The sequence below is a fragment of the Diaphorina citri genome, unplaced genomic scaffold (assembly GCF_000475195.1).
Source record: "Diaphorina citri unplaced genomic scaffold, Diaci psyllid genome assembly version 1.1 scaffold2231, whole genome shotgun sequence".
NCBI classification, from domain to species: Eukaryota; Metazoa; Arthropoda; class Insecta; order Hemiptera; family Psyllidae; genus Diaphorina; species Diaphorina citri.
The window spans coordinates 20,321-34,483 of record NW_007379656.1 but is presented as its reverse complement, the minus strand read 5'-3'; the positions used below and the strand labels follow the sequence as shown (position 1 = coordinate 34,483).

The 14,163-nt window shown below is 39.0% G+C and overlaps 1 protein-coding gene across 6 annotated transcripts in view; it reads left to right on the top strand.

Moving 5' to 3' along the window:
• Window positions 1–14,163, top strand: part of LOC103518530 (cilia- and flagella-associated protein 57-like) — a 39,236-nt gene that overhangs the window by 6,997 nt on the left and 18,076 nt on the right. For 3 of the 6 annotated variants that reach the window (XM_026830292.1, XM_008483606.3, XM_026830295.1), the window contains exons 2-6: window positions 1,078–1,295; window positions 5,279–5,497; window positions 6,732–6,914; window positions 9,677–9,976; window positions 13,040–13,227. In XM_026830292.1, the coding sequence (XP_026686093.1) occupies window positions 1,078–1,295; window positions 5,279–5,497; window positions 6,732–6,914; window positions 9,677–9,976; window positions 13,040–13,227 (1,108 nt within the window). The remainder of the gene's footprint in view (window positions 1–1,077; window positions 1,296–5,278; window positions 5,498–6,731; window positions 6,915–9,676; window positions 9,977–13,039; window positions 13,228–14,163) is intronic. The other 3 variants (XM_026830294.1, XM_026830293.1, XM_026830296.1) reach the window with 3 other exon arrangements.

Genomic DNA, 14,163 nt, shown 5'->3' with positions numbered 1-14,163 from the left:
GGTCGCGCTTCGCGCTCCCTTGTTTACGGTCGCGCTGCGCGCTCCGGGGGGCTTCGCGGGGTTGTGCATTCGGTCGCGCTTCGCGCTCCCTTGTTTACGGTCGCGCTGCGCGCTCCCGGGGGCTTCGCGGGGTTGCGCATGTGGTCGCGCTTCGCGCTCCCTTGTTTACGGTCGCGCTGCGCGCTCCCGGGGCTTCGCGGAGTTGAGCATGGGGTCGCGCTTCGCGCTCCCCTGTTTACGGTCGCGCTGCGCGCTCCCAGGGGCTTCGCGGGGTTGTGCATGTGGTCGCGCTGCGCGCTCCCGGGGCTTCGCCGAGTTATAAATGGGTCGCGCTTCGCGCTCCCTTGTTTACGGTCGCGCTGCGCGCTCCCGGGGCTTCGCAGGGTGTGCATTAGGTCGCGCTTCGCGCTCCCTTGGCTTCGCCCCTGAAAACTAATATCGTCCCTGATTCTTGTTTCGAAGAAATGAAAACTGAAAACTAAAAGCGAGAGAAAATATTAAACGTAGGAAAAGTTTTGCTGGCCTCAAACTCTGTTCCCCGTGTATTTCTTATGGGGGGATTAAAAAATGTCAATATCTCGGGAATGGTTTGGAATTTCGGGAGTTTCCGATTTTTCCCAGTATGTACAAAAAATTAGGAATCTAATGGTGAAAACCGCATCTTCCTAGCTCATCTAGAAGTGGGTTAGAATTAGTATGAGTGAGTGAGTCAGTCAGTCAGTCAGTCAGTGAGTGAGTCAGTTACACAAGGGGCTGTATATATTTTAGATAAGTAAAAAGTACCTTCGTTAAATAGTAAAAAAAAAAAAATGCAAAGAGAAACTGATTTGGAGATTTGGACGTAATGGCGCCACCACTCTTGCTGCCACGAGCGCTCAAGTACTGTTTCCAGGTTTCCACTTTTGGGGATTATGTCCTTTCTTCGGGAATTTTCGAGTTGTGTTAGGGATACAAGATACAACAGAAATTAAGGGAGGATATTACCTGATATTTTTCCAACTAGATGAGGAATTTTAAGCGAGCTTGGCAGCAAGGATGTTGAAGATGAAAAAGAGTCGGATACTTTTCCTTCCACAGGTTTCTACTTGTATATTGGATTTTCTCACAAAGTCAACTTTTGCATGCTCCGATACAAAACTCTCACTATGAAGAGATCATTTGATCTGATGCCTTGTTCAAGAATCAGGTTCAGCGTGACTGGTTCTTATGTTGCCTTGGTCAATAATCTGGATGTTTTGGTTTTGGATAATATTTATTTTGAACCTGTCCACGTACTCAGTGGGAATACATCTCGGGTAAGCAAGTTCGTGTTCTCAACAGGACTTTCGAGTTTATTTCCCCAAGGAAATACATAGGTACTTTCACAATATTTATAAAATAAAATGTCCTAATGAATAACTTCTCACATTTTGTATACACAGAGTGTTTGAAAAGTCCTGGAACCCATTTTTTTACGAATTAATATGAATTTCTCACTTTTGGTGCTTCCCCTATTGACGGGAGAAAATGGTGGTGCAAATTTTGTCCAGAAAACCATAAAGCCAAAAAACCAAAAAAACTGGTTTTTGGGGGATTTTTTTCACATTTTCTTCAATATTTATAAAATAAAATGTCCTAATGAATAACTTCTCACATTTTGTATACACAGAGTGTTTGAAAAGTCCTGGAACCCATTTTTTACGAATTATTATGAATTTCTCACTTTTGGTGCTTCCCCTATTGACGGGAGAAAATGGAAAAATGAAAATTTGAATAGGCCATACCTCCGGCCCTGGTTGTCGGAATTCAGTCGGATCTAGATCGAACTTGTACCAAAGTACTACCTACGTTTTTTAAGACCTTTGACATGATGTACCACAAGTAGGGGGTTCCTATATTTACCTATGTTAAGCTACGCCGAGGAAGGCCAATAAATGGATGGGTGACCTAAACATTATATTGGGAATCAAGGGAGAACGGGCTCTATAGTCTTGATTTTAAATCATTACATGAAAGTAAAATCAAAAAATCAAATCAAGAGTAGTAATAAACTGAATATTAAATAAAATAGGTAGGTAGGTAGGTACATAAATACTGATTTTCTTTAACCTAGATCGAAAAATTCCCGGAGGGACGGGCCCCGCTTGTTACTTTCCTTATCCTTTAACTTTAAACCTATAGGAAGGAAAGTAATGTAATCGAGTGAATTTTTTTATGACAATAAGAATATTTATGCTTCAAGGACACTTACAATTGTCCAAGTAGGTACCTCATTATGTTTGACATTTTGACATAAAAGCACATCACCTCCCCTTCCTCTTACCGCGTTTTGAAGCTCTTGAGTCTTCGAGCAGGATATGAAGAAATAGAAAAGTAGTCAAGATGTTTTCCTTTCACCCTTGACCAGTAGAGCATGGAACCCATGGGACATTGTCGGCATCCCAACCATTTCCCAACGAACACTACCATTAGGTACCCTACGATTTCCCAAACATCGATGTTGTTAGGGTAGTGACTTTTTTACTTTCCTTATCCTTTAAACCTATAGGAAGGAAAGTAATCGAGTGAATTTTTTTATGACAATAAGAATACCTATGATTCAAGGACACTTACAATTGTCCAAGTAGGTAGGTAGCTCATTATGTTTGACATTTTGACATAGAAGCACATCACCTCCCCTTCTTCTTACCGCGTTTTGAAGCACTTGAGTCTTCGAGCAGGATATGAAGAAATAGAAAAGTAGTCGAGATGTTTTCCTTTCACCCTTGACCAGTAGAGCATGCAACCTGATTCATTGTAATCATCCGTCTAAAATAAAGAATGATGGCGGATAGGAACTCGGTCTTAACAAAATACTGATGGTTGAATGTGTAGGTAGGTACGTAGGTAGAATGCTAAAAAGTGAATAAAACAGGCTAAAGTCAACATACCTATCAAGTGCGCCGGGAGGCGCGCGAACGTCAAGAGTTCGCAGCACCGCCCGGCCTATTACCTAATCTCCTTTAAATTTTACAGGAATTTGATCCCTTTGAAAGGGATTTTAGCTTAGGAAAATCTGGAGGGGAAATAACTAGTGTATCAGCATCTTCAATTTGACCCCTTGAACAAGAATTGATTTACGTAATAGAAAAGAATATACCTAGGTAGAACCTTGTTTATCCTGCTGGAATAGGACTAAAAAGTCCCTTTACTCCCATTTTTGACATTATTATATGGGGACATGACATAATATATGGGCATGGGGGGACACATAAGACCCTATTTAGACTGCTAAAATAAAGGGACTTTTTAGATCCCTTTCCACAGTTCGAATAGGACAAACAAGATATTCTGTTCTATCTACTCTTAACTCAAGATCAAAAGAAAGGGCTTAAAGACTACTATCGAACCAGTGCTATTCAAAAATTGTAGTAATAAAAACAAAAATTAGAAAAATAAATGTGTGCAGGTGGGCCAATAAATGGTACGTTTTTTAGGTGGGCGAATAAAGGGTACACTTACCCTATAGAAGATTTTAAAGTTGACCCCCCTGGGCCACCCAGGGGGGTCGCGCTGCGCGCTCACGGGGGCTTCGCGGGGTTGTGCATAGGGTCGCGCTTCGCGCTCCCAGGGCTTCGCGGGGTGTGCATGAGGTCGCACACGTAATAAGTAGGTAAGTAATGTTCCCAAGCTGAAGCTGAAGTATGGAAGTGGGTACCTACCTATACCGACCTCTATGTTGTACTTACATATGTAGGTACATACCTACCTTGAAAGATAGCTTCGCGCTCCCAGGGCTTCGCGGGGTGTGCATGAGGTCGCACACGTAATAAGTAGGTAAGTAATGTTCCCAAGCTGAAGCTGAAGTGTGGAAGTGGGTACCTACCTATACCGACCTCTATGTTGTACTTACATATGTAGGTACATACCTACCTTGAAAGATGTGTTACCAGTATTTCGACCGCTTTTTTAATGACTAAACTACAAAAGTCTTAGTTAGGTATCAAAAAGATATTTCACCAACAACAATTATAATGATAATGATAATGATAATGATAATGATAATGATAGATGTTGATGATGATGATGATGATGATGATGATGATGATGATGATGATGATGATGATGATGATGATGATGATGATGATAATAATAATGTAAGACCAAGACAAAAGACCACTCTCTACCCATCGATTTCATTTCCCTTGTCATTTCCTATTCCTGTTTTTACCTCCCTCCCTTCCCTGCACTCTTTCTTCTTCCTTGACAAAAATAACTCACCAAGACAATACTCACTCACTTTTGTTCTTATCTTCATTCCTGATTTCCAACTTAAAAACATACTTTTTCTTTCATCTCATTTCATTTCCAATTTATTTTTTTCTTTTTCACTCCTCACTTTACTTTATTATTTATCAATTCAGTAATCTAATATTCTCATTTCATTTCCAATTTATTTTTTTCTTTTTCACTCCTCACTTTACTTTATTATTTATCAATTCAGTAATCTAATATAATAAAGATTATTTTTTATAATCGATTACGATTACGATTATCAATAATAATCGATTAATCGATTATCATAATCGATTATTCCCAACACTAAATAAATACCATAAATTTTAGCCCAACACCAGAATTATTCTGAAAGGGCTACACAGCTACTTTGAATGTCAATTTTTGTGAACGTTATGTATTATAATATGAATAAGTAAAAAGTACCTTCGTTAAATAGTTTGAAAGATGGGTGTCAAATGGTTATACATAATTATAACCTTACGATAACATGTTCCTTGTTTTTCCGTTAGTATTTTTTTCTGCTCATACCTATTTTTATATTGTGAAGGGTTAAAAGTAGGTAATTATTACCAAAATTTGATTTTTTGTTTAATAAATTTTGATTGCAAATAAAAATTGAACTTAATTTTTTATAAAAGTATCTTTATTGATCAATCTTTATTGATTTATATTTATTTTTTTAATCAATCTTTATTGGTTTTTATTCATTTTTTGGTGTTGAATTTATGTTCGTGTTTACCCCAAAAATGTGTTCGCATTTACCACCGTGAGGCGGGGGTAAATGCGAACACATTGTATGTACAGTAACAGTAGATAAGGTTTTCGTGTGTGATCTATTCATTGTATGTACAGTAACAGTAGATAAGGTTTTCGTGTGTGATCTATTCATTGTATGTACAGTAACAGTAGATAAGGTTTTCGTGTGTGATCTATTCATTGTATGTACAGTAACAGTAGATATTCATTGTATGTACAGTAACAGTAGATAAGGTTTTCGTGTGTGATATGTTTATGGTTACAGATAACTAAATTGGCGTGGAGTTACAAGGATGATTACCTGGTATCTTGTGCCGCAGATGGGTCAATAATCCAGTGGAAATTAAGCACAGAAGACCGGAGAAAATGTTTGACCTTGGAGAATGTGAAGTTTGTAGATATTGCCCTGTCCTTCTGCAGAGATGTCCTAGTGGCTGTGGGAAATAGTCCTTACATATATACGCTCGACTTAGGTTCCATGGAGGTATACGTATTATCCTTGTGGACCCTAATCAGCCTGGCTAGCTGGAGGTTACAAAGGGTTCATCGTATTTTATTTTATTTATTTTATAAGTTTCCATTTATTTATTTATTATTTTATTGGTATTTAAGTTTCCGTTTATTTCCATTTATTTATCATGCTTCAAAGGAAAAGAACAGGTCTTCATGATGGTTGACTGCTGTTCGGGACGGGCCAGTTATTAATGGCTAGAGACCATCAACCCCCTCGGTGACACTATTTCTTACACCTCGGACGGGGGGCGTTTGGCGGCTACGGCCGTCCGGAAAGTCGCAATTGGGCCAAAATTTACGTGGAAAGGTACACGAATAATTCCAACGCCATATGATGCGCACTTGGCCTCTAAACTCAAAATCACTTCGTAAGAAAACTTAATTTACGTGGAAAGGTACACGAATAATTCCAACGCCATATGATGCGCACTTGGCCTCTAAACTCAAAATCACTTCGTAAGAAAACTTTTTTGTGGGCTCTCGGCCTTTAACAAGCCTTTGAAAAAGGCCATTTTGGACCAAATTTTACGTTGAAAAGTACACAAAATACAGGCTGCTGTAAAGCACATTAACTGGACATAAAATAAAGTTTGACCACACCATCATGTAGAAAACTTTGTGTACTGTAATTTTCATGTGTAAGTATATTTTAATCGTAGGACCCACGGTTTAGGAGTTATTAGCGAAAAACTGGAAAAAGTGCGAAATTACGGCCGTTTTCTGGCGGTTTTTCCGCCGCCAAAAGTTCTCCCCTCAACTCTAGAGGTCTCAACTTTAGTATTAAACTTCCCCCACCATATCTAAAGATCCTATGTAAAAAAAAAAAAAATCGTTTACCCTAATTATTGCAAGGTGGATGGTGGACCTCCTCTATCTATTAAAATAGAACTAGAGGTACGAGCCTAGAGACCTACCTCTAAATTCATCCGTTCAAAAATTAAGAAAGTTCTCCCCTCAACTCTAGAGGTCTCAACTTTAGTATTAAACTTCCCCCACCATATCTAAAGATCCTATGTAAAAAAAAAAAAAAAAAATCGTTTACCCTAATTATTGCAAGGTGGATGGTGGACCTCCTCTATCTATTAAAATAAAACTAGAGGTACGAGCCTAGAGACCTACCTCTAAATTCATCCGTTCAAAAATTAACGTGGGGGGACTTTATGACCAGAGTGTATAATTCTATAATTACTCGCGTATTTCCTTAGGTAGCTCGCATTCTAGCTTGGCAGTCGTTCGTCTACATAAGCTCAGTGTGCTTGGCATATTCTGACAGATTCCTATTTGTCGGGGGGAATGATGGCAAGTTACTATCTGTGATGAACCCTCTAACCTCAGAAGAACCACGTAATAGAACTCTGCACCCCGCACACAGAACAGATATCTCAGAGGTAAAACAATCATACCTAAACACTCTACATTTTATGTACTTTCTATCAGTGATGTTGATGATGATGATGATGATGATGATGATGATGATGATGATGATGATGATGATGATGATGATGATGATCACCATCACCATCACCATCACCACCATCACCTCCGTCTCACCACCATCACCACCATCTTACCACCATCACCACCGTCACCACCATCTCACCACCATCACCACCATCACCACCGTCACCACCATCACCACCATCTCACCACCATCATCACCATCACCACCGTCACCACCATCACCACCATCTCACCACCATCATCACCATCACCACCATCACCACCATCACCATCATCACCACCATCTCACCACCATCACCACCATCTCACCACCATCACCACCGTCACCACCATATCACCACCATCTCACCACCATCACCACCATCACCACCGTCACCACCATCACCACCATCACACTTACACAATCATTAGTAATGTCATTATTTCCAAGTAATGATGATGAAAAATCAGAAAATCCGGAATTCCATCATTAGTAATGAATGACATTACTAATGATCATGTAAGGTACCTATTACAGATACCTTTATACTTATGTATATGTATAGATACAGTTATTTTTGGTCACCCTGTTCCTGTTCGTTATATACTTATTTATTTACTTTTTTTTTACTTTTTACTCTCAGGTGTATAGGTTCAATCTCAGGTATCGCGGACGGAACTCGGATGGCTGTAGGTAATAGAGGGAAGAAGAAGGGGACGTGAAGCTAGAAGGAGAGGAATAGGGAATGAGAGAAAAAGAAAAGAAGGAGCCAATAAAGGAAATTGGAAAGAAATATCAAAGTGGTTGAAAAAAAAAAGTAGAAGAGAGGAAAGAAAACAAGGTGGGCCCGTCCCTCCGGGAATATTTTAGCCCGTAGTTTATTCGATCGTGGTTAAAGAAATACCTATGTACCTACCTAATTTGTTTAAAATTCAGTTTTTTATTATTATTATTCTTGATTTGATTTTTTGATTTTACTTTCATATAATGATTTAAAATCAAGACTAGAGCCCGTTCTCCCTTTATTCCCAATATAAGGTTTAAGTCACCCATACATTTATTGGCCTTGCTCGGCGTAACTTAACATACAGGTGACGCTAAAACCGGTCTTAAAATAACGACTGAAGTGTTATCTAAAACTTCCTCGCTTTGAGTTCATAGGTCGTCGGGACAAATTTCAAGATCAGAGCTCATTTGTGTGAGGAAATGTGAAAAAAATCCCCCAAGAACCAGTTTTTTTTTTTGGTTTTTTGGCTTTATGGTTTTCTGGACAAAATTTGCACCACCATTTTCGTGTTCCTGGTAAAAGACCTTTAATTTGATATAATAGGTCGACCAGGTTTGGATAAGTCCTTCTATGGGGACAGACAGAGTGACAGACTGACGACACCGAAGCGAATACAATAGCCCGTCCACTATACCTACCTTTTTTTTATTACTATCGTAATAATAAAGGAAGGACGGACTAAAAAAGGAGGAAGAGGAGAGGGAGAAGAAAATCGAGGATAGAAAGGTAGGTACATAATTACGTAGGAGTAGGCGAACGAGGAGAAAGAGGTAGGAGGACAAAAAAAGGAAAAGAAGAAGAGGGAAAGAGAGAACTAAGAGGATAAAGAGTTGATGAAAGTAAAAGAAGAAGAAGAAAGAGGAGGAGAGGAAGTAAAATTTGAAGCCACGGGAAGAGTTATGTTTTCTCTCTCATTTTTCGGGAAATTTTGAGATGATTTAAAGAGTCAAAAAAAAACTCCAACCCCCCCTCCACCTCCTCCTCCTCACCTCTTACTTTCCAAAAAATGGGCGGCCTTCCTTTTTCAAAAAATCAGAGTCAAAATTATAGCCTTAAGGAACTTTTTCTTATTTCTTCTATCTCTCTCTCCCTCCCTTCATCATCATCATCATCATCATCATCATCATCATCATCATCATCATCATCGTCATCGTCATCGTCATCGAATAATAATAATAATAATAATAATAATAATAATAATAATAATATGGCTAGCACCATCACCACCATCACCACCGTCACCACCATCTCACCACCATCACCACCGTCACCAGCACCACCGTCACCACCGCCACTACCGTCACCACCGTCATTACCGTCACCACCGTCATCACCGTCACCACCGTCATCATCATCACCGTCACCACCGTCATCATCACCATCATCATCATCATCGTCATCGTCATCATCATCGTCAAAGCCAGTCGTTCCGAGAATGAACCTTATCTGTTTAGGATAAATTCCGCCCGGAGCAGGAATCAAACCCGCGGCCTAGCCCTTATAAAGCAGACGCGCTACAGTCGTTCCGAGAATGAACCTTATCTGTTTAGGATAAATTCCGCCCCGAGCAGGAATCAAACCCGCGGCCTAGCCCTTATAAAGCAGACGCGCTACCCTCGCAAGCTAACTGCTTCAACTATGTTGGCAACCCTAATTTTTTACGTTCACGGTTATGAGGATGAATGACGAGAGGTTACCTAAGAAAGTTTATGATATGGAAATGGAAGGTACAAGACCTAAGGGAAGACAAAGATATCGTTATGAAGACACTATCAAGTTTGATGTTGGGAAGAAACAAGGAAACTGGGAAGGTATAAAGGCTAACCAAAGGTATAGCAATAGAGTCTGGTGGAGGGGCTTTGTTCATCGACCTGTCCTATAGGATAGAACGATAATGGTTACTTATGTATGTACGGTTTCAGATAAAAATTTCCCCAGGGAATGATATGTTAGTGACAGGTACGATAAGAGGTACCCTCGCCTTTTGGTCAATCCATGTGGAAGGAGCCACGCGGATTAAAGTTCCTATTCCCGTGACTCTGATAGAGAAACATGTTCTCATGAGTTATGTCAAAACAATAGAAGAGTTCACAATTACTCTGAACAATATTCACTTTGTATTCGACAAGAAAATGAACTTACTCGAACGCAGTCTGGCGAATGAGTATGAAGAGGAAAGGAAACAGTATGAAGCCGAAACGAAACGAAAACAACGTCATCTTGTGAGTATACGTGTACCTACCTATCTGTAAATTGCTTAGAATCGTGGAATAGATGAATTTGTTTGTTGTTTTTTTTTTTTTTTTCTTATTCATATTTAAATGGTATTTTATAGGTGACTTACAGTTGAGAAGTTGTGGGTTCGATACTCCCCTGTGTCAACAAATTTCTCTTTTATTTGTGAACCGTTACCAAATAAGCAAGTGAATAGTTGATCCCATGTGATTTTTCACGGGGAATCGAATGGTGCTACTTTTAGCACTCTCTGACTTACATTTGAGAAGTTGCGGGTTCGATACTCCCCTGTGTCAACAAATTTCTCTTTTATTTGTGAACCGTTACCAAATAAGCAAGTGAATAGTCAATCTCATGTGATTTTTCACGCGGAATCGAATGGTGAAACTTTTAGAACTGTCCGACTTAATGTAATAGAAAGTCGTGTGATGTTCACACCAGATTTTTTTACTTTCTATTACTACAGTATAGCGGAGCTATACTAGTAATGAAAGTATTGCAATCGGTCCAAATTTTCAAAATCGGGAAATGGGTGGAAATATCCGTTTTGGGGTCCCCTGATTCCAAAAAGTGGTTTTTAGCCCATGGTCTGTACGTTACGTACGTACGTACGTATGTACGTACGTTTGTTACTACAGGTTTAAATGGGAAAAAGTAGAATGTTGTGAACAAAATATCTCAAGAACGGTTTGTCGTAAGGCGATGAAATTTGGTATGCTATCCCGGTATGGTTCAAGGACGCGACTGTAACAATTTGGTAAAAATCGGATGGTCACCCATCCTGATATTAACCAAAGTCATTGTTGCTTAACCCTTATTTTGTATAAACGGTAAGAGACATCGAAAACATTTTTGGTCATTCGGATGTGAATATTTTAACCAAAGTAATTGTTGCTTAACCCTCATTTCGTGGAAAGTGTTGAAAAGGTTGTGAACAAAATATCTCAAGAAGGGTTTGTCGTAAAGCGATGAAATTTGGTATGCTATCTCGGTATGGTCCAAGGACGCGACTGTAACAATTTGGTAAAAATCGGATAGTCACCCATCCTGATGTTAACCAAAGTCATTGTTGCTTAACCCTTATTTCGTATAAACGGTAAGAGACATCGAAAACATTTGGTCATTCGGATGTGAATATTCTAATCAATGTGATTTTTCACGCCGAATCGAATGGTGCTACTTTTAGTACTGTTTGACTTACGGTTGAGAAGTTGCGGGTTCGATACTTCCCTGTGTCGACAAATTTCCCTTTTATTTGTGAACCGTTACCAAATAAGCAAGTGAATAGTCAATCCCATGTAATTTTTCACGCGGAATCGAATGGTGCTACTTTTAGCACTCTCTGACTTACAGTTGAGAAGTTGCGGGTTCTAAACTCCCCTGTGTCAACAAATTTCCCTTTTATTTGTGAACCGTTACCAAATAATCAAGTGAATAGTTGATCCCATGTGATTTTTCACGCGGAATCGAATGGTGAAACTTTTAGAACTGTCCGACTTTATGTAATAGAAAGTCGTGTGATGTTCACACCAGTTATTTTACTTTCTATTTCTTTTCAAATACCTACGTATTCTGCAAATGTAATAGAAAGTCGTGTGATGTTCACACCAGATTTTTTCATTTATTTTTCATAGGTCGAGGGATTTTTTTTTTTTTTTATTCGCAGGAACATTTAATGGGGGAAAGAATATTCCCCTGTACCTATTCCTAATTTCGCTCCTTTTTATATGTTTTAGTTTTAGAAATTAGAACTCTATGTCTCTATGCTCAAACCAATAACACACAAAAAATTGACCATTTGTGAAAGATCTTGATGTGTACTACCTAACCCTATCATTCCTAGAAAGTTGATCATTTTTGTGAAAGTTCTCATTGCGTGCTACCTAACCCTATCATCCCCAAAAAGTTGATCATTTGTGAAAGTTCTTTTTGTAAATTGTAAATATATGTTGACTTTATTGTGATAATATTCTACATAAAGATAGGTCAACTAGTTGACACTTTCATTTTTTCTATTAGGTACCTATCTATCTAAAGTATGTCATCTGAACTTGGCAATGCCCGTTCAACATGAATCAAACCCGTCTTTTTCATAAAGATGTGCTTCTCCCTATGATAATAATAATAATTCTTTAACCACGATCGAATAAACTACGGGCTAAAAATTTCCCGGGGACGGACCCAGCTTGTTTATCCAGTACGCAAGTAGTACATCTTTAGTACGCAAGTAGTACTGTCTACCTGAAAATTTAGTACGCAACTAGTACTGCAGTACGCATTACGCAAGTAGTAAACACCGACTCGGATAACGTTTTTTGGGGGGTTGGTACGGAAATCGGATGATTTGGGCTTTTCGGATCAAACTGGTGTTCCTCCACTTATTTTTATTTATTTTTTGCTCTCAGGTACCTACTCGTATTGTCTATTGTACCAATAGGATTGAATTCAGGTACCGCGGACGGAAGTCGGATGACCTTTTTTGGGGTTGGGAGTTGGGACGGAACTCGTGTCTCCATTCAAATCAGATGATTTTGGTTTCTAGGACAGAACTGGTGTTTCTCCGGATAATCAAAGTGGTTATTCTGTGCATCATATTCATATCATTTCTCCATGATTGTAAATGTTTTCTCATTTTCAGCAACCTCCGTGGCCCCGAGTGGGTATCACACTAGGCTTGCACGCAGGAGGTCCGGGTTCGATTCCCGGCGGGGCCGAGAGGTTTTTTCGGCTCTGTGCTTGGAGTTCGGGGTGCACTCAGCCTCGTGAGGACAATTGAGTAGCTACTTTAATCGAGTAGTGACCAGTGGCGGCATTACAAGTCGAAGAGACGAGCGATAATAAATCTATGATGATTGAGTAAATGAGTAGCTACTTTAATCGAGTAGTGACCAGTGGCGGCATTACAAGTCGAAGAGACGAGCGATAATAAATCTATGATGATTGAGTAAATGAAAGAGTTGTAATACTGTGAGCTCACAAAGTTGTAAAAAAGCTCTCCGCTTTACCACAATGATTCATGATTTGATTTGATTTTGCTTTCTCATTTTCAGTCACAACTAGTGAGATGTAACAACAAAGAACGAAGTGCGTTAAAAACAGAGCTGAGAACGTTGAAAAATAACAACAGATCCAGGAGAGAACGGTTGCAAATCGAGTTTTGTGAAGAGTTTGTACAACAGGCCCTGAAAGTTAAACAGCTTCAACTTGAAATCCAGTTGGGATCACAACAGTATGAAAGGTAAAAACCCATGGCATCCATTCAATTCAGGTTATGTTATCCTCTGTTATTCAAGGCAGCAAGTTGAGCAGTATTTTCTTTGCAGTAGTACCTAATTGATGGTATAGGGATAGGGGAAGCGATTGAAAACTCAAATTATCTATTATTCGCCGACGATTTCAAACTGTATAAAAGCATTAACACTCCTCTAGATTGTCACTTACTTCAACAAGATCTAGATGCAGTAAGAACCTGGTTAGCGAATAACCACCTCAAATTCAATCCTCAAAAATGTGAAATAATGACATTTACATGAAAGAAAAACTACATAACTTATAACTACACCTTAGATAACAAAATCTTAAATAGGGTAAACACTAAGAGAGATCTGGGAATTTTATTTCAAGAAAACCTCAAGTTTGACTAGCACATTGACAAAATTACAAAAGCCGCAAATAAAACCTTGGCCTAAACTGAGACACTCTAAATTTTTCTTTGACTATGACACAATAATTAGGTACATTATACACAGTCCTAGTTCGATCTAAATTAGAATATGCATGTTCTATATGGGCACCTACATCAGAATTCCTTATTAATAAAATTGATTATTATTATTATTATTTGAAGGTGATTAATACATCTACTCGGCTTTATGCCGGTTTTTCAGATGAGATACGGGTGGGTACCAAGTATTCTCATCTTTTAGCTCAAGAATTTTCGCACAATACGAGTTGTGTTCAAAATCACAGCTTTTTGGATTAATATGTACACATTTTTACTTATATTAAGGGTTTTCAGGCTTTCATGGAGATTGAGTGGGATAATGCCTGTGGAAGACAACACTATCGGGATGGTCACTACTTTTTCGAGGTTCCACATTCTTTTCACTTCGTCACTTAGTTCCTGGTATTTTCTCCTCTTTTCATTTACAGTATGCTCCAGGTTGTGAGTATT